Source organism: Eptatretus burgeri, chromosome 9 (assembly GCF_056783735.1).
Source record: "Eptatretus burgeri isolate ZD-2024b chromosome 9, Ebu_testis_v1, whole genome shotgun sequence".
NCBI classification, from domain to species: domain Eukaryota; kingdom Metazoa; phylum Chordata; class Myxini; order Myxiniformes; family Myxinidae; genus Eptatretus; species Eptatretus burgeri.
Window position 1 is genome coordinate 41,127,186 of NC_140969.1, and position 20,739 is coordinate 41,147,924.

At 45.3% G+C, this 20,739-nt stretch overlaps 1 protein-coding gene across 13 annotated transcripts in view; it reads left to right on the plus strand.

Moving 5' to 3' along the window:
• Positions 1 to 716: 716 nt before the first annotated feature.
• The window catches only part of UNC79 (unc-79 subunit of NALCN channel complex), a 259,172-nt gene continuing 239,149 nt past the window's right edge, over positions 717 to 20,739 (plus strand). For 7 of the 13 annotated variants that reach the window (XM_085894914.1, XM_085894918.1, XM_085894919.1 and 4 more), the window contains exons 1-4: positions 724 to 911; positions 1,145 to 1,359; positions 1,951 to 2,071; positions 19,845 to 20,149. In XM_085894914.1, the coding sequence (XP_085751040.1) occupies positions 1,338 to 1,359; positions 1,951 to 2,071; positions 19,845 to 20,149 (448 nt within the window). In that variant the 5' untranslated portion in view covers positions 724 to 911; positions 1,145 to 1,337. Of the gene's footprint in view, positions 912 to 980; positions 1,360 to 1,950; positions 2,072 to 19,844; positions 20,150 to 20,739 lie in introns of those variants that run through there. The other 6 variants (XR_015061602.1, XM_085894924.1, XM_085894921.1 and 3 more) reach the window with 6 other exon arrangements.

A 20,739-nucleotide genomic window follows, 5' to 3' on the forward strand; every position in this document is an offset into this window, starting at 1 on the left:
ATGACCTGCATATGTAAACCATCATGTGTTGTCTTTGTGCCAAGTACAAATAAAATCAGTAAATACATGTCCCAGATATGGTTGTTTACGCACAAACGCACACACGGACATGAAAATCGAGACCAAATCCATAAGGCCCCGTTTCGGACTAGGCCCAACGGGAGCTAATATAATCCATCGGACGTAATCCATAAAATCTATAACCTGTGTATATATATATATATATATATATATATATATATATATATATATATATATATATATATATATATATATATGTATAAATTGTAATCCTCTGTGTTGTGTTGAGCTGAGTTTTGTGCACTCGTCATTTTGGCGGCCTATAGGTCTATATTCCACTCGTCAGGAATAAACAGTCTCGACCTCGCTTCACTAGGCCTCGTTAAATGAGAACATTCTGCGAAATACCGTACAGGTACACAGGTACAAGTACAGGTACGTGATGTACATGATCTCAAAGCGTGGACGATGCGGCGGTACTGCAGCGAAGACCGAATCATAAAGACGCGTCCGAGGTCCTTTGGACCGCAAACCCGGATCAACCCGAACCAGCTGGCACCACGTGGTACGGTTTGGTGGGGTTATCGTCCGTTGATATATTATGATAAATTGTTTCATGTTAGTGTCGCTGATTGGTGCAGACGCCGAATCCAGATATACCGTACGCGATGTACGGAATGCACGAGTGGAGACGAGCGTACATGGTGGAAATCCGAGACAAATCGAGAGTACGTGTCTGTGGACATGTACACGGAGCCCGGATGCAGACGAAGCCCGCAGCGCGGCGCCCATTTGTCATTCCAGGCGCGTCGCTCCGTACGTCGGACACGCGGGCGACGCGCGGCACCGGCGGCTGCTCTGCTCGCGCACACTGCGCGCGCGTGCTCCAGGTAGGTCCTCGCGCGCACTCCCGCTCGTGCTTCGCCGTGCACTCACCGCGAAGCTCCGTGGTCGAGATCGTGGTTATGACGTCACGGTTTTGATGATAAACGTTCATCTCGTTCATTAATTCGATCCGTCTTGTCAGCACGCCGGAGACCGGCGCCGAGAGCCCCGTACGGATCGCGGATCGAGCTGTCACCGTTTTGTGTGCGCACGTTTGCGACCTTGGTGTGTGCGGCAGGACCACCGTGAGCTGTACACGTGCATGTGCGGTGCAAGCACGTCCCGCCGTGCATTTCCTCTCTCCAAACCGCAGGGTGTACGTGTGCAACGAAGCGCCACGATTCGTGCGGTGAACCATCCACCACCTTGGGACGGAGAAGGAAAGACTTCTCTCTCTCCAAAGAATTAACAACAGTCGACACAGAGCGACCATGTCTACAAAATCAGAGCAGTGTGGGTAACATTTATCGGTGAGAGCGATCTATAAATGGATTCGACACGAAATCGATGAAAAAAACAAAACAACAGAAACTCCACACCTGGAGGAGTGCAGTGACCTCTTCAGGTGTGCCATTTGGGGGCGAATCACAAACCAAAACATCTATTTATTGTTGTTTAAACTGTCAGCTCATGAATCGACACCTGTAGTGTAAACAAGCCGGTAAATGGTAATTTATTTATTACGTACGCAAATATTGTGGGGATTTTCACCTCGCCCCCCCCCCCAATTTCCCCTTCAATTGTATGTTCCATACATGCCTTGAACCTCCTCTCAAACTTTCCCCCTCCTTTTCCCACTTCTCCCACACCACCTTCTCTCTCAGCTATCATTTTCCAAACTTCATGCCTCCTCACCCCCTCCTTCCTCACTGGCGTACGTAATAAATAGACGACCCAAAGCGTCCCTTTTGATGATAGTTATTGTACTACATGCAGCATGATTAAATGAATGGATCACAATACGACGGATTGATCGCAGTCGAGTATGTAATGGATGCTTTGTTGATGAATCTATTTAACGCCATGCTTTGTTTTGTCTTGTAGTTGCATCAAAGATCAGATACCTTCACGAGTATCACAGTCGCGTCATGCATAACATTTACCCAGTTCCAACCGGAACTGATATTGCAAACACTTTGAAATATTTTTCACAGATATTGTTGAGGTGAGTTTGTGTTTTATATATTTACTTATATATTTTTTACCTCTCACCCACTTGTTGCACAGGCAGGCAGGTTGGGGACAGAGCAGACAATTGACCTGATTCATCTCCAAATGGATCCCAATGACTTGTTGCATGTATTGGTTAATTTTTATCACTATTTTATGACTTGATGGGTTTGTTTCTAACTGTATGACACAAAATACGTCAAAAAGTGTAGAGGGAGAGAGGGGGCTTTTAAAATGTAACTTTTCAAGTTTCAAACTGATCTTGCTATTCTGCTATCTTTGAAATGTCTTTGTTGCTCACATTATGCTCCCTCCCCTGTTTTCCAAACACCTTGAAAAACAAAACAAAACAACAAATCAGTAAATTATCGGCGGCAATTACCCAGCAGTGCTGTATTTTACTTACGGCTCAAACATTCATGTGCATAAATTTTCTTCTTCTTCATTTGGCAGTTTGGCGATGGGCCATTTGCAGTTGAGGATCATCACAAATTCCTGCTGATATATATATATATATATATATATATATATATATATATATATATATATATATATATATATATATATATATATATATATTTGCCATAAATGCTGCCGTTAATTTATTATTTCTCATTTGTTTTTTTTTTCAACCTCATGGCATCGATAAATAATATTCATTACAAACCACATTTTCGTATGGAATGATTCTTCTTTGGAATAAGCATGTTTTTTTTTATTGAAAAAAGAAAACATGTTTACGAAGAGAATTATGATGGTGCTTGCTGTTGCCTTGGATGTCACAGCAACAGTCTACTCTAAGTCGCACAAATCCAGACTGAGTCCTTTGAACAGACTATATATTTATTATGCTACGTTTCTACCTGCAAGTTGAACCGAGTTTTAAAGTTTGTGAATCTCCTTTCAGAATCTGCACTCTTTACCAAACCCCACTTCGAGCAGTGCCTTTCTACCCTCAGAGTTTTGCTGTGTGTCCTCAAACACCTCTGGAGTTCAGGACAATAGCCCAGTTCCATAAAATTCCCTCATCATTAATGGAGAGATCCCCTTTAAGGTACACTGGGATTCCTTGATGAAGGATTTCCTTTATGGCTATTGCATAAACAACGTTAGGAAATCCTCAAGTATGGATTTCCTTCAGGGTGAGGAAATCGTTAGGAGGCATTGCTATATGACGTAACCAATCAGATTAGAGATAGGAAGAGGTGTCAGAAAGCAGGATGGTGGCGAAGTGATCCACAAACTGGATTCAGGAAGAGACAGAAGCACGAGTAGAGGCTTTTCTCAAGCACAATCGAGATGAGACATAGTATAGTTGTACAGTATGATGTGTGGTGTTGAGGTACATTTATGTTTAGGCCTAGGTCACATTTGCCACGGCGGCCATGGGGTCTCCAAAATCTACAGCCACTAGCAATTATACAGTGGCCGCAGTATTTCCACGGTCACACAATGTAGCAGTCACATATGTTTTTATTTTCCGGGGAGCCGCACTGCGTATTTATAAATTATGGAGACCGAAAACGTGGGGGGTGCCGTACGGTCTTTGATTTGATGTCACACGGTGACCTTAGGGCGTTCCTCCGGCGGCCATAGAATTTTCAAGGCAGATGCAAGGTGCCCACAAGGCGACCATTGGGGGACCGCAGGGGGGCCCAAAGCCGAACGTGCGGCCAGACGGACGGTAACGAGTGGGTTCTTTTTTTTTTACCAGTTTTTTCGTTTCGGCTTGTCAAATTGCTACGGTGAACGTAGAAATGAAAAAAGTTATAACTCCGCGTTGTAATTCCACGGCGACCTTACGGCCTGTAAAATATAGCCAAACGGCGTACAGCCACCTTGACGCCACCTCCGAAACTCTGCGGCCGCCGCACGTTTCTGTCAATTCAGAGGGTGTACGGCTGCCGTATCCTCGCCGTAGAGCAAATGCGACTTAGGCCTTAATCACAACACTATATCCATAAATAGTGTATAATCGTTTTGGGTAAGACCTTGGTCCATTATAGTCAGGTCAGGCCAGATTAGATCTGTGACTTGTTACAGGTACCATATAAACCTGTACTAACCTGTTTAATGGTCGGGTTGTCGGCGACTAAACCGTCTCCCCCACCAGGTTTCCTGGTGAGGAGGTGTATGGATATGGACACCCAGCATGATTAAAAATAAAACATGTCAAAGGGCGGAGTAGCTCCTTGTGAGCCAATGGCCATCAATATCTGGTGTCCAACTGTGTACGTGGACGTCCTGCTGGAGTGGAGTTACCTTTTTCTAGGATGTTTGTGGCAGTAGTGGTACTCTGGCCACCGTAAAACACTTCCTTCCACAAAACACGTAAAAAAAAAAAACTGAAAGAAAACTGAAAACCCACTCCGTGGGAGTACCTCCTGTGTAGTTGCCATTCACAGGGGAGCTCACCGGATGACAGGATTGGGTCAAAGCCTTTTGGACCCCCTTTCGTTTCCTGGGTCAGGTTGTGCTGGTGTGTGGTGGAGTGGGGCTGACGTGTCATCCACCAGACAGCGGTCTCCTAGGGTACACCTAAGGCAGTCCCTTCGAGTGGGTGCATGGAATATCCTATCCCTAAAAGAGGATTATCACCTGTCTCTGTTATCATCTGAGCTCCAGCATTTGACCATCAGTATTGCAGCACCTTCCGAGGTTCGGAGACCAGATGGTGGTGAGATTATGGCAGCTGGTTACAACTGGTCTGGTCACTCTGGTTATCATGTCCAAGGAGTTCCTGTAGCTGTGTCCAATAAGCTGACTCCCATGATAATTGAGGTAACACTGGTCAATGAGACAAAGGATTCGTCACTCCTTGGGTGTCTTTTTCCCTGGTCTTTTCATATGATCCGACTGAGGCAAGTGATCTCAGTGTGAAGGAGGCATTCCATGCCTCACTCGAGTGTGTGATTGACCAGTTCCCCAGGTGAGAGACTCTTCTAGTCTTGGGGGATTTCAATGCATCGACTGGAACTGATAGGGATGGCTATGAGACATGTGTTGGCCCCCATGGGTCTGAAACTGTGAACCAGAATATCACTAAGTTCCTTGACTTTGAAGGAAGTCATGGACTTAAGGTGGCTGGTTCATGGTTTCAGTGCCCACAGCCTCATCGATGGACTTGGTATTCCAACGCTGGTGTTGTGGCAAAGGATTTGACCATGTGCTCGTTGATTGGCACTGGAAGATTACTCAGAACTGCAGGGTCTACCAGAGTGCTCAGATCCTCAATATCGACTACAGGCTTATTGTACCAACTCTGGAGTTGCAGCTCAAATCCAGGCGAATGGTACCATCGCAGCCTAGGCTGGTTGTTGGCAAGTTCAGTGATGAGAGGGTAGCTGAGAAGTTTGCAAAAGGGCTGAGTGGAAACTCGGGGGGGGGGGAGTCTGGGTGTTTTTGGGGAATCCCGAAGAGTTGTGGAGTGCCTTCAAGACTACCATCTTTGATGTTGTTGATGGATGTCTTGGAACCCACCATCAGGTAAAAGGAACTTTATCTCCCAAGGGACACTAGATACCATTGTTCAGAGTCACAGGGCCAGGATTATTGGCAGAGCTGAGCTGTTCAGGAAGTTGAGGGGTAAAACTAAACGTGTGCAGACAAGGAGTCCTATGTGCGAGGAATCTGTGAATGAGATGGAGCATTACCTGTAGCCAAGTGATTCTCGTCCTGCTTCCAGAGGAATTCATGCATTGCATTCGTAAAAGCCTATCTATAGGTGTCCTTCTCTTAGAGCAGAGGGTGGTGTGCTATTGACAGAGAACTCCAAAGTGAAGGTCCGCTGGGCCAGTTACTTTGCGTAGCGGCACCAGTCTGACCCACCAGCTGTTCAGTTGGAGAGCAGGGGTGTAACTCTCCCCATTGCTGACCCTCTATTCAACTATGAACCACTTTTTTTTAATGGAAACACAGGCTGTGGTGATCCCATTGAAAAGGGGGGGGGGGGGTAAAGCTCCTGGGATTTGTGGCAACCATGATAAACTTCTCAATTCTGGTGGAAATGCTGTACTCGTGTTGTTGCATGCAGTTCTGTGCTCTGTCGAGAACACAGGAATCATCCCAACTGACTGGAAGAGGAGCCTTGTTGTCCCTCTCTGGAAAGGGAAGGGTGATCACCAGGACAGCAGGGGTGACCCTGCCCTCAGTGCTGGGCAAGGTCTTTGCTCAGATAATTGTAGATGGGGTTTGCCACCATCTGCTTCAGTACCCTCAGTACCTCAGTAACCATCAGTACCCAGAGCAGTTGGGCTTTACACCAAAGATTGACCATATCCTTGCTCTTTGGGTCCTCACCAAACGCAGTCAAGAGTTTTTGCAGGGACTGCTTGCAGCCTGTGTTGATATACACAAAGTGTTTGATTCAGTGAATCAGGATGCCCTCTGGAGGATGCTCGGTCTTTGTGGGGTGCCACCAATACTGATCAATCTGATTTCTGAACTATACTCTGGCACTGAGAGTGCTGTGAAGTGTGGTGGTTCCATCTCCGACTTATTTCCAGTTGTTACTGGAGATCATCAGGGGTGTATACTGGTCCCCACGCTTCTCTGTACTTGTATGGACTGTATTCTGGGGATCCAACTGGGGCGGATGTCGGAGAGATCAAGCTGCAGTGCATTGTTTGTGAATGTCAAGATCTCAGACCTTTATTTTGCAGATGGTGCAGTCATCTTTGCGGAGATGATGGATATCGTTTTGGGGGCCCTCCAGGTGTTGAATGCGGAGTCTGAGCCACTGGGATTATGGGTTTCTTGGGTCAAAACTAATATCCAGACTTTCAATGACATCTTGGATGCTGCTATCTTGTCTGTACCTGTTTGTCGTGAGGATGTTGAGGTCACCGAGAGATTCACTAACCTTGGCAGTGATATTCATGTCTACACATGTTGTGAGTCAGAGATCGATAGATGACTGGGTCGGGCCCGGCGAATCATGGATTCACTGGATCACGGGGTATGGTGCTATCGGTACTGATGCAAGACGATGAAAGTCCAAGTCTTTCAGCCTGTGGTCCTCCCATCTTTCTCTACAGATGGGAAACTTGGACTCTGACCAGGGATATGAGCTGGAGAAATAATTTCTTTGGGACCAGGTCTCTTTGAAGAATCCTTGGCTATCGCTGGTCAGACTTTATGTTCAAGAAATGGTTGCTGAGAGAGACGAAGATGAGATTTGTTACCTGTGTATAGTCCATGAGTGTCAGCTGCGGCTGTATGGACATGTGGCTCATTGTCCTGACGCTAATCCTGCTCACTAGATTGTGTCAGCAAGGGAGCTTCTTGAGTTTAGGAGGCCAACAGTCCAACCACGCCTCATGGATGCAGCAGGTTGATCGGCATCTCAAGCAGATGGAGATGGGCCAAGCATCTGCATGGGTGATGGCCAGACGGAGGCCCCTGGAATACCGGTGGAAAGTGGATGCAGTGATGTGCTGCTCTGGTGCATGCTTCCATACCTGACCTGACCTGGTTACACAGGGTAAACCAGGATTCCCTTGAATCAAATGAGGCCCCACACATCTTACTACATCATGGGATTGACGAGTTATCATTCTAGATACACATCGCGTTCAATCTACCTTCCATGTATGCAGTTGACCTTTTTACCTCCACCACCGAAGGTTATGCTTTCACCCCTGTCTGTATGTTTGTTTGTTTGTTTGTTTGTCCGTTTGTTTGTTTGTGTGCAGGATATCTCAAAAAGTTGTGGATGGATTCGGATGAAATTTTGTGGGCAGGTTGGGGGTATGGCAAGGACGAACTGATTAGATTTTGTTGAAGATCCGGATCTGACTACTTGAATTTTTAAGTCATTCTTCACCATTGAGAGATCGGGCCAAAAGCGATATACAGCACGATATCTCAAAAAGTTGTTTACAGAGCAGACAAATCTTGGTGGAAGCATTAGATTTGTGACAAGGAAGAGTTTATTCAATTTTGGTGAAGATCCAAATCCGAATCCGGAACTGATAATTTTTAAGTGATTCTTCACCATTGAGAGTTTGGGCCAAAAATGATATATAGCGTGATATTTCAAAAATATATTGGACCCAATATGTTCTCGTGGATCAGGCATCATGGACATATACCCTCTTCGGAGTGCCCTTCTAGTTTTTTTTTTTTCCTGGGGTCACTGTCGGTATCAATGGATTTAGTGTCTAAACAACCTGAACACGAAGTAATACATGTTTGCATCATGGAAATACCACTACACTAGCAGCTGGACTAACAACTCATTCAGGTGCACTTGCAGTACCTGCACGAGAACACACCTTTACATCGGCCTCTAGATCACTTGTTAAATACCGTGGGATTGTCAGTTCGACAGAGTTTCTAAATCATTTATTTAAAGCATATTGTTGTGGAAATGTCAAAGATGCTCAGTGTAATTCTTGTTCATCCTTAGTACGTGTTTTAGATCAGGGTAACATCATAATAGACATCAAGCATGTTGACGCAGTCTCTGAAAACATGTTTACAACGTCTTGCCTGGCGATAATCGATCTCTACTTGACCAATCTCCATGAAGAGCACCATTTGGAAGCTCAAGGGTTGGTGTGGACAGGGATGGGGGTGGGGGGGGGCAGAGGTGCTCCCTTGAGTTTAAGGAAAAACTTAAGAAATATTCCAAAGATGCAATGATCCTCAAATTAAGGATGTCGCTTACGGGAAACTTGAGGAAATATTGAAATAAATCTTCAAATCTTTTCCGAAGAATGCTTTATGCAACCGCGCCAATATCCCTATGTTTGCGTCATCACGGCATCATCACTCTCAGCACACGAGTGTTTATTAATCCAAATTAAACAAGAGCGACACTCGGTGGAGCGCATACCTCCACCAGGCTGAACAGTTCATCTTTTGTTACCCACTGATAGGCCAAATCTGAATTCATACCTGAACCAAAAGCTAATCAGCTTGTTCTTGTCACCTAACCAACTCATCCACCAAGTTTTGTCATGACACGTCCACAACTTTTTGAAATATTATGCTATATATCGATTTTGGCAATACCTCTCAGTTGTGAAAATTCACTTAAAAATTCTTCACCAAAATGGGATCAATTAGTCCTCGTCACACATCCAACCTGTCCACCAAGTTTTGTCCGAATCCGTCTATAAATTTTTGGGATATCCGGCTCACAGATGACAAACATGCATGAAAACATAACGTCCGTCGACCTTTAGTGGCAGAGGTAATGATGCAAGCAAGTGTCTAGCTTAACGTGGCAATACAAAATATAAAATGCTTCCCAATATATCACAGGTAATACATACATCAGGATAGGTAAAGACAGCAAAGACCTTTGGGGGAGAGGTGAGAATAATATTCAATAAAACATGACATTACTTGCATGAGATCAAACTTTTCAGCTTTTGAAATCAACTTTTAATTTTTTTACACTGAAGGGCATTTAGTGAACAAATTTTACAGGAAATTGCAATAATGGTGTCGAAACCCCCTCCTTCCGGCAAGGGTCAGAGGTTAAACCACGTGTGCTATATTCCATTTGTACAGACAAAAATTGAGTCGTCTCCTCACACTCACGTGGGGGTCAGGGGAGGAGGTTACTGGGGCAAATTTGGGTGCCCATGATCTGACCCTTGGTATACATACCCATGACCCTTTGTTGGAGATCGGCCAAGCTGTTTTGGATTCTATAAGGTTCATACTTACCCACATACGTACGGAGAATTGCTGATTTATTTTATAAGGAGCTTCCACGAAAAGACCACAAAAGTGCATCAGATGTGCAGCGTGAAGATGTCATGGGGGACAAATGAGTGTATGTTGGGAGGTGGAAGTGTATTTTTATTTTGCCCTAACTTAGAAGACGTGTCATTGTATTGTAATGATAGTCGCTCTTATTCAGACCCCTGGGCCCTTCGGTATAATGCACTTGTACCCAATTGCATTTAAGTATTCAGATCAACTTGCATCGCAGCTGGAAGGTGATGAGCGCAATCACGTGAAACGGCTGTCGTCATTCGATGGTTTATTTGTTAATCTCAACAATGCTCTGCAATTATAACCATCAGAGCACCGGACAATCCCCATAGGTTGGCATCCCTGGGGAGGAAGAAATTCCTCCTTTGGAAATGCCCCGCTGAGTCCGGTGAGAAAGCCATTGCTGGTACCCGGAGTGCCCCGAGAAGTGATGGCTCTTCCCCCAAAGTGAACACACTATCACAAAGTATCCAATTATTGGTGAAAAAGTCACAAAAGTATCATAATCGGTGTGAGCGGGTTCTTTTTATTTTTCTTGAAGTGTTTTATTTGGAAAGTACATGATTCCAGGAATACATATTGCCGATTTTGCCCTTTCTGGTGATCATGGAAGTTCTATAAGCCCTTTCTGGTGATTGTGATAGAAGCTCCATAAGCTGATGCCGGTCATTGAGGTGCCATGGTGGCACGTCGGTGAGCAATTGGACCCAGTGGTGCAACTCAAACACTATGTTCTTCCTCAATAACCATTTTGGTGCTTTTGAACCTAGGGGGTGGGGGTGGAGGGATGAGGAGGGTCTTCATCCAACCCCATTAGCTTTATCGCTTACATTCCAATCATGATTGTTTTCTTGGCATGTATGGAAAGTATGAACACTAAAGCAACAGTGTTTATTACTAAACGGTTGATCTCAGCCATCGTTAGTCTCGCCCCGAAGCCGAAGAGGATGCGAGACTCTTTTGTGGCGTCTGTGTCTGTCGCGATATATTTTCGTTTTAAAAATGGTTTTTCTCTGCAACCGCTTCTTGAATTGACGCAAAACTTTAAACAGCGGGGTGACTCCCCATTGGAAATAATTTATTGCAAACACTGACATCATAGTCAGTGTTAGCAATTAATATGGCAGCCATATTGGATTAAAGGAAAAAAAATTCGACATTATTTTGTCTGAAACCGTTCAATGAAAAAAAAATGAAACTTGGCATATCTCATCAGCTCCCCATGGGGTATATAGAGTTATAACAATGATGACATCGGTGAAGTAGTATTCCAGCCATAATTGGTTGAATCGAAATCCTTTTCCAAAAATGGTTTTCTCTGTAACCGCTTGTCTGGTCGATGCAAAACTTTAAACATAGGAGGGACTCCCCATGGAGAATCTTTCATTGCGCACTCTGACATCATCGATCACATGGTATGGCAGCCATATTGGATTAAAGGAAAAAATTTGGACATCATTTTCTCTGAAACCTGCTCAATGAAATTTTTTTTTAACTTGGCAAATGCAATCAACGAAATCCTCATGGGGCATATAGGGTGATAACAATGGCGTCATCAGTGAAGTGGTATTCCAGCCACAGTTTGTTGAATTGAAATCCTTTTCAAAAAATGTTTTTCTCTACAACCGTTTGTCCAATCGATTAGAAACTTTAAACCAAACTTAATTCAAGATTTTGGTCCTCAGTATGTGTCACGGTCTTTCCTAGGAAAGCTACATCTCCAAGCTGGCCTCCAAAGCCAGTCGCCGAATGGGCATTCTACATCATGCAAAGTCCTTCCTTGGCACACCTGAGCTTCTAACCACTTACCAAGCTTTCATCCACAGCCTGATGAAGTACTGCTTTCTCCTCTGGGCTGGTGCTCCTGCCTCACACCTAGCTCGGCTTCACGCTGTGGAAACCAAGGCTTTTATGATCATTGATATCTCCCACAATGAAGCTGAGTCTTATGGTCTCTCACTCTTTCACCACAGGCAGGTCAGTGGTCTTTCTGTCTTCTTCCGTCTCCTCTCTGGCCTTGCCCCCCCACCCCCATGCTTTATCTGTGCACTGCCCCAATTCTAATTTTGCATGGCATTCAAGGTCCGCTAAAAATCCCCTTCTTGTGAAACTGCCAAAATCAAGAATCGCTGCTCACCTTCACTCTTTCATCCCCACTTTGCCCTCCAGGTCTTCAAAACAGCTGTTCACCACCATCTCATATCTTCCCCCATCCAAAATTTTAATCTTTTATACTCCTGTTAATCCACCCCAAACCCACCTCCTTCAAATTCACTACGTTCCTTCCAGTAAGTCCCTGTAGGACCATCTCGTTAACCTCGTGTACCCCGCCCCATCCCTCTCCCTTCCACAGAACTCCTATTGTCTCTGTTCCCCACTGTTTTGTGCTTCCCTCTTCCGCCTCTCTTGTTTCCTGCCTTGTTATATCTTCTATGTGTTAGCTTTTACATGAGCCTCAACAGAATACAAAAAAAGACAAAACAAAGGAGGGATTCCCCGTGGAGATTATTTTATTTCTAACTCTGACATCATAGATCACATGGTATGGCAGCCATCTTGGATTCACGGGAAAAAAATTGGACATAATTTTCTCTGAAACCTCTGAACAACAACAACAACAAAAATGAAATTAGCATGTCATCAACTCCCCATGGGGTATATAGGATTATAACGATGACATCATCGGTGAAGTGGTATTCCAGCTATAATTGGTTTAATTGATATCTTTATCTGAAAAATCTGAAACTTCATATTGTTGCGGTTCTCGGAACCGCATGTATACAACAGATAGGTGTCCCAAGACAGTTATCCCATTATTATACGTGTAGATAGTCCCCTTCCTTTTGTTTAGCAGGACAACAAGGGAGTGCGGTGCGATGATCTATTAGCTAGGGTTGCTTCAATCATTTCCTCCCCACTCTTCTTCTTTTCTGATTATTCCTGAGGTAAATCAGCCACGTGCGCCTTCGCTGTAAGCTGGGGAGAATTGCCGACTGCATTAAAAAGGCATGCAAACAAATACCTCTTAAGAGGCTGCACGAATGGTGTTTTTCATAGCACGATGATCCACGGTACCCTCTGCCCCGCTTGCCCCTCGTCTCGTTTACCACAGCGTGTTTGAGTGTTCACAGCACGACGCTGCACGGAACACGTACAGAGGCCAATAAAGCCGACTCCATGCCATGATGAGCAGGATACGAGTGTGCGGGTAGAAGCGGCTTGTTCTTTGTTTAACCTCAATATCCGACACATATTGGTCTTCACCCCGCGCACACGCTGGCGGAGTCGTGTGAACGCGAGCGTCGGCCACGTGCGTAATGGTGGAAACGCATGCACTGTATGGAATGTGCTCGAAAGCAGACACGTACGCCCCTCGTGAAATGTACATGGATTTATCCATGGTGATGTACCTTCGGTCCTCGCTGGCAGCGGTGGATTCTCCATGGATGGTGAACATCTTCTCGTCTCTGTGGCCAGCGAGGCTGCGATCGAGCCAGGAAATGTACAGTGCCGGCCACGTTGGCGCGTGCGGACCAAACGCATTGATCGGCGCTGTTCGGACGCCCGAGAGGGCGTGCGGGATCGTCGACCACTTGCCCGGGGGGTTTTTGCAGGATGATTCGCGTGCCAATTTCGGTGTGGGTGATTCATGTCATCTCATGGGTTCGGAGCGCAATATTGCCGCTGTTTGGGATGGCCTTCCCAGAAACGAAGTGAGGCGGTTTCCGGCCCAAGCTGGCGGGCCATGTGAGGGGTCGGGGCCAATCGGAGTGCCCGATTCAGGTGATGACGTTTGGATTCGGCATGGACCCTCCCCCTGAGCTGCGGGCCCAATAAAAGTTGGGGCAGTCCCTCTGGCCCGGATGGTCTGTGTTTCCTGCTTCTCGTCTCCGCCCATGCCTCGTCCACACCGCCACGACCGCCTCCTGCTCCTTGACTCCACCTCCTCATCTCCACCCACACCACGTCAACCCCACCCACCTACCTGATCCCACCCACTGCTCCACCCTCACTCTCTGGACTCCGCTCCTTCTCCACTCAAGTTCCTCCTTCACGATCTCAGTCTCCACACGTGTGACTTGGGCCAGAGGCAACGCGCCCACTGTCGGGTACCGCACCCCGGAGCACCCCCCCCGAAACGTATTGGTGGCATGTCGTGCCATCGGGCGCACAGGTACCGAGTTCATAGCCTCAACCACCCCCCCCCCCATCCCTGGTAGCAAAACTCCCTCTTCATCAGGTTCTGTGTCTCTGTATGTGTGTGCTGGCACCTGTCTGCTTAAGTAAGACTGTAGAAGATTGTTGTCATTGTTATTGTTATTATTTCCGCGTTAAGTCTGCTCTGTGTCCCCTTGTGTAAGTTGCCTGTTTATTGTCGTGCCACATACTTCTTTCTATCTCTGCACAACACACCCCAATAAATCTTCACTGTGCCACATAGCTTTCCTCGCCTGCTTGTAAATAAATTATTATTGTTAGGAATGTTCCCTGCTCGTTTTTGTCTTTTCTTTCATTGATCCAGCATGGTCCGAATCCATGTTTAGCCAGGACTTTATTCCCAACGATCCGTTCCTTTTAGCTGGTACGTCCTTGGCAGTGTTGCTCGGCTGTATCTGATCCGGTAAAGTGATCTGGTCCGGTAGAGTGATCCGGTTCGGACAAGGCGTACCGAGGGCGTGTTTCCCCGGTAATTAAACCACGTAATTAATTAGGTAACCCGATTAACCCATATAAGGGAGGATCCTAGGTCACGCGCTTGAGTTATTGGCATCCACGGTCGGTTAAGCGACCCGCCGCGTCATGGAATTATCTGTGTGCGACGGCCTACAATTCCAGGGAGTCTGGTGGGAATCAAACCCCCGCCTCGTGGTCTTCTCACCCGACCCCCCGGCCCGCAACAATATATTTGATCTATGACCCGATGTGAGTGAAGAATTAAATTCATGATGTTCATAACACATGCCAAGAAACTGTGTTTTACTAACATAATAGGGTGCATCGATGATATGTGTATATAGGCCATAATACCAGTGGGTCATAAAAGTAGCGTGTACAGTTACCGATGCTATTTTTCAGAATGAACACGTGAGGCGAGACTATGCACTCACGAGTGCCGTTCTAGTTCTCCCTTAGAGAATCCTCTGTCTCGCGTGATGGCCATGCATCCATAATCCATTACCTGAAGTATTGTCAGCTACCTGTATGGCCATACCCCACCTGCTCCTCTAACCCTGATTGGGAGGCTAAAATGGAGCAGTACACCTTGCCCACAGATTACCTATGGGTTAACAAATTGAAAGGGCACCTACTTTAAAAAGGATTGCTACCTTTACCTCGTTAAACCCTTCTGCTTTGGTTTCAAAATTTGAATTTCAAGGCAGCGGCAGATTTGAATTCAGTTTCCTTCTCCAAGATGAGCTGCCTACCAACGTTAATGAGCTCCTTCTGCCCAAAGCAACTGGTTTTAAGGCACCAGTGATTCTCCTTTCACCACTACACCCGTACGTGAGAACAACACCGCTACAAGAAGGCCGGTGCAGGGCTAGACTGTCAGAGGCTGTTTGAGATGCTGAGCCATTGGGGTATTTTCTATACCTTAACAGCTTGTCCTCAGTGTTACAATAGTGTGTGTGTGTGCGCGCGTACGCGCGCGTGCGCACACACGCACAGATGGATGCATGAAGCAAAGTGCAGATACCAACAGACAGATACAACGGATAAATGTGCACATTGAACCAAAGCCCTGAATGAGAAACACCAGGACGGCAGGTTATAGCTATGTCAAGATTCAAACCCAGGCTGGATAGCTCAAAGGCGAATGCAGATACCCCTAAGCTATAAGAAGGCGTGTGTATATACTATATCGTATATCTTATACGGATATTGTCGTGTGGGCCATCCTGGCTAATGCCAAACCGAAATCTAATCTCGAGGATGAGCTGGTTTAGTTTCGAGCCAACATGAGCAGATTGCAGCGTCCTTATCACAACATTTAAATATCCACAAAGGGATGAACTTTACCCCTATTTATATTTCATCCAGGGTTAAATTAATTGCTGAAACGATTTCTCGCACACAGGAGATGGAATTAGAAGGCAGACGTGTCCTTTTAACCAAAACGATTTATTAAGAGAAATAATGATGTGACGTGGGATCAAGACAAGGAAAATCGGACAAATCCAGCACACAAAGAAAATGTATAAGGGGGAATGACACAAACTTATTATACAGTAAAAACTACACCCTACCAAGGCACTCACTCAATTACTCACTTCAAAAAATGAGGAACAGGCAAGGATTTTGGAGGTCTCTCAGCAGTCCTCGTACTGCGAAGGTGTCGAGCTGCGCTGCATCAAAGGGACCTCTGTGCTGTGGGCTCAACTACAGTGACCTCTGTCCCTCACATACAATTTCTCACATACAAACTCTGGCACACAAATTATGGCCATAATTTATCTTTGCAACTGTGCTCCCACCTTTTATCACTCCCGATGGACCTGCCCACTGACACACCTCCACACCATGCCCAGCTCGGATATAGTTATGATGTCTCGGTGGCAGGTGTTCACACAAGCCCATCTACGGCTTCACCCGCCAATAACAAGCCACCTTCCTTGGCACCAATCAACACTCGTGTTCCAGAATGGTGGCCCTGCTGCCAGGCAGATGTCATTAAATTTACCAGGGTGAGCTCTGTGTGATGTTTAATAGTCCATGCGCGAAGCACCATAGAGTCCTCTGCTCAATTACACCCATCCACTGCGTAGCCTTGGCTAACAGGAAGGTGCATACCATTCACAATCTTAGCCTTATGCTGGCTTCTATCGGTAGCAGCACCGTCTTCCTCAGTGCACATAAAACAGGATGAATATAACCGAACATGTACCTGTTTACAGTGGAAAAAGTTACTCTACTCGAGCACATGGACAATACTATCTTAACAGTTCTAACCTGGGATACACACCACACACACACCCCCATATATATATATATATATATATATATATATATATATATATATATATATATATATATATATATATATATATATATATATATATATATTATATGTCTCTTAGAGGTTGAAGGGTTAATTAGCTAATTATTTATATCCTAATTTAGTCGTAGTTTAGCCTGGTGTTGGTTTAGTGGTTCGGGTGGCGGCCTGGGATCCTAGGGTCCTGAGTTCAATCCCCGTTGGCCGCTGAATAAACATACACCAGGAGGTTGACTTAGCCTGTCATCCTTCCGAGGTCGGCAAAATGAGCACCAGTGTACTGGTAAGGGGGACACTGCATCAGCGGCAGAGCCGCGTCCTAACCAGTGATGCAACCAGCAGCCACAGGCTGCACTCGATGGAGAGAGTCGTAATTTACACTCCAATCTATGTCTGCCACGACGATATTGACACAGCATTGCCTCTCCTTCATCTCATTATATTTTTCATTGTAAAATGCGTTTTATTTCTCATTTATTCATTTGAGTAACAACCTATTTCCTTTCTTCTCAGTCGCCTCATGTCCAATGGCTCTCAAAACTGGCTGGGCCTTGTGCCATGCTCAAACAGACCGGTAAGTGCTCATAGCAGCCGGCCAATAATCACATGAGGGCCTATTTTGAACTGTAGTTGTGAGAAGAAAGTGGAGTTCATAACCGGAACCTCCTCGTGTGAGGTCTGTGATGAGCCTGAGCTGAGGACTGGGAGAGTGAGCAGCGTGAGCTGTCGTCCCCCACCAGAACTGCTTGCTAGAGAGTCACCAGGTTGTTTGATCTCTGCCTCAGTCGACGGACGAACCAGTCCCGGGAATCTGGGGACACCAGCACCGAGTTCACCCAGGACAGCTGGAGACCTGACTTATCGCAGGTCGTGTGTGGGGTATATCGCAGCCTTCTTCTCCCATCCACCTCGCTCTGCTTGATCAGGCTTGAACAAAGCTTCCTTATTTATTTTATCCTCACCGGATCATATAACCCTCTTCTCCCTCTGAACCTGTGTCTATGCCTTGAGAGATCCTGTGTCTTTAAAAGAGTTTAGCCTGACAATTTTTGTTTTATAGTGAGGAGTTTAATTTGTCTTCCGATTGGGATGTTGTGTTCTTTATTTATCTTGTCTGGGGTTTAACCAGATTTGGTGGTGTCATGGTTCGAGCATCCAATCTGAGTCTGGAAGGTCAGAGGTTCAAACCCTGCCCAAGTCATACCAAGGACTTTAAGAACGTTACCTGCTGCTTCTTCGCTTGATGTTCAGAATTTCAAAGGTTAAGAGCATGGGCAATCTTCATAGGTTGGTATCCAAGGAGAGGAGGAAATTCCCCGCTGAGTGTGGTGAGAAAAGCGGTGCCGTTGTTGAGGTCGCTTCGCTGGTACCCAGAGTACCGCAGCAAGTGACGTCACTTCCCCCAAGCTCAGTGGCTGTGTTTGTCTTGTCTAATCGTTCTGTATTGCATCTCATCTGTATGTGTATGTGTGTGTGTGAGATGTTCGTGGCAGCTCCATTATGAACCTTAGATCTTGTATGAAAAAAAACAACCTGTTGTTTAATGTGCTCCTTCCCTGGTTTCTTGTTACACATATTATTTAACTGAATTCTTCGTTATTCGTGCGGGTTCCAGGGTTCGTTGACTTTGCCCATGAGCGAACAAATTGCCAGAGGACACACGTGAGATAGGTTCTCGGCGAATGTAACTAAATGGAAGATCTTAACGTTTTCCTGAGCCACCATTTGGTGCTTTGTAACTTTAATTAATGCCTCCGCCTTGGGAGTTTATCTCTGGTGGACTTGTCACCCATTTGGGAGACCAAAATTGTTCCAACAACACAAAACCACGTACACACACGCCTCGTTATGGGCTAGAGGGATAAATTTGGGGTGTATGCATTTTGGATTTGCAGGATATCCACCACCCCGGTGTTTCTCATGCATTGCGATACTTCATTGCGTGCACCGAGTATTCATCTGCCAGCACTGGGGGCATCGGTGAACGTTAAAGATCCCGTTCATGGTGTCTTTCTCAAAGTTTAGACAAGTTATTGCCACCACCCAGGCCAAATTTTACTTGCTGCCAGTCAAACATCAGGCCTGACCACATGGTTAGTGACAGATTCAGACCAGAACTGTTCCCCCTGGCTGACCCCATAAAACGGTGGGAACAATTGTGGCCATTGAAGAACAAGAAACAGGTGCTTCGTTGTATTTTTTGAGGGGGTTGGTTGGGGGGTGGGGGGTTGTTTGAACCTTTGTGATGTTTTTGTTCGTATACCCTTTTGAATGCCCCACCACCTACACCTGCACTGATTTCAATGCAGTGTTGGTAGTGAGTGTAAAACAATCCACTTGAGCTCCACCTCAATCTGGTTCCAGCTTGGAAAACCTCGAAACATGCTTGTGCAGTACGAGAAATCATTTTACAGTTTGACAAATCAACTTGCAGAAACGTAAGAAACGTAGCATCATCCTTCACGTGTCAACTGCATGTGGAAAATTTAATTTTTTTTTCCATTTGCCAAAGAGGACTGGTAAACCAGCAGGTCATTCCGATAAGATGTAAAAAAACAGACAATACTTTTTTTGTGTGTGTGATATTGGATGATGGAGAAGCATTAATTTGCACAGACATGCCTGAATTCTGCTGATGTGCAGATTTCAACTCTTTTGCTTCCGACTTTGTCGATTATTGAGTTGATTTTTCGAATCCCTTTTTTTCATTATTGCTAAAAGGAGAAGAGGCTGTTCTGGACCAATTCATTAAAATCGTGAACTTTTACAAAAAAAAAAACAACAAAAATACTTTTAAAAAAATTAAATAAACCTGCACATGTGCAGAATAGTTTAATTATTGTCACCTTTTTTTTTTTTTCATCCGCATTGGCATGTCTGTTTAAAAACGAAAATCTGCAATTTTACGTTATTCGAACTGTTTTGGTGGAATGCGACTTAAGTAAACAGAGCAAGCCCAGCTCATCAGGTCTCATGTTTTGTACCGTTAATGTACGTTCTTCTTGTGTTGTCCTGTTCTCTCCCTCCTGTCGTCCAACAGCATCTTGCTTCATGCGGGCAGGAGGGACCCGCCGGATTCCTCCACTGTGACCGTCCCTGTGCCACTGTGTATGCTTCCCATACCGTTTCCCACCACTCCATCTTCACTTCCACTCGTGCGTCCAGGACGCTCTCCCGTGACCCGGTCCCTCCTTTGCAGTGTTCTGCGTGACGTTGCCTTTGACTGTGCCCAGCCGAGCTGTGATTCCCGGCTAGCTGAGTACCCCTCATTTGATTACCCGGGCCTTTATGCTGCTCTCGTGTACCTAATCGATTTGGTTCCTGTCCTTCAGCACGGACCATATGGTAAAGACAGCCGAATCACACTTCAACACTCATTATTATAACAGAGCCTTTTGAGGGACGAGTGTCATTTTAGAAACAATTACATGGTGGCACACCTCTGTTACTAAAGATGCTTTACAGCCTGATTTTGCCCTCATGGTTCCTCTTAATAATTATTGTCTGTACAGTTTGCTGATCATTGCTGGATCTATATTGTGTTATATTTCCCTGACTTGTGATTGAAGGAAAACACATGGTGCATTTGAATTTTGTCAACCTGTGCAGTGTAACTGGGTTACCATTATTTCAGAAGGCCGATGAATATTGACCTTTCGAACCTTTTTGTTTTGCAATGTTCTCTTTTTGATTCTTAAAAGAATGATAATTATGGGTGCAACGATCGCTGCACAAACTTTACTCTGTTGCCTTCAGGCTGGTTCAAGAAATCCATTTTGATTCAAATATAGAAACCTTCTCCAAAAAATTTATTTTCCAACAAATTTTATATTTACGATAAAACTGACACCACCTTGCCATGGATACATTGGTGGATTTGTAAGAGTACTGAAGTGGTGCCACTGGTTGTGGTATGGGATCAAATCTTAGTTAAT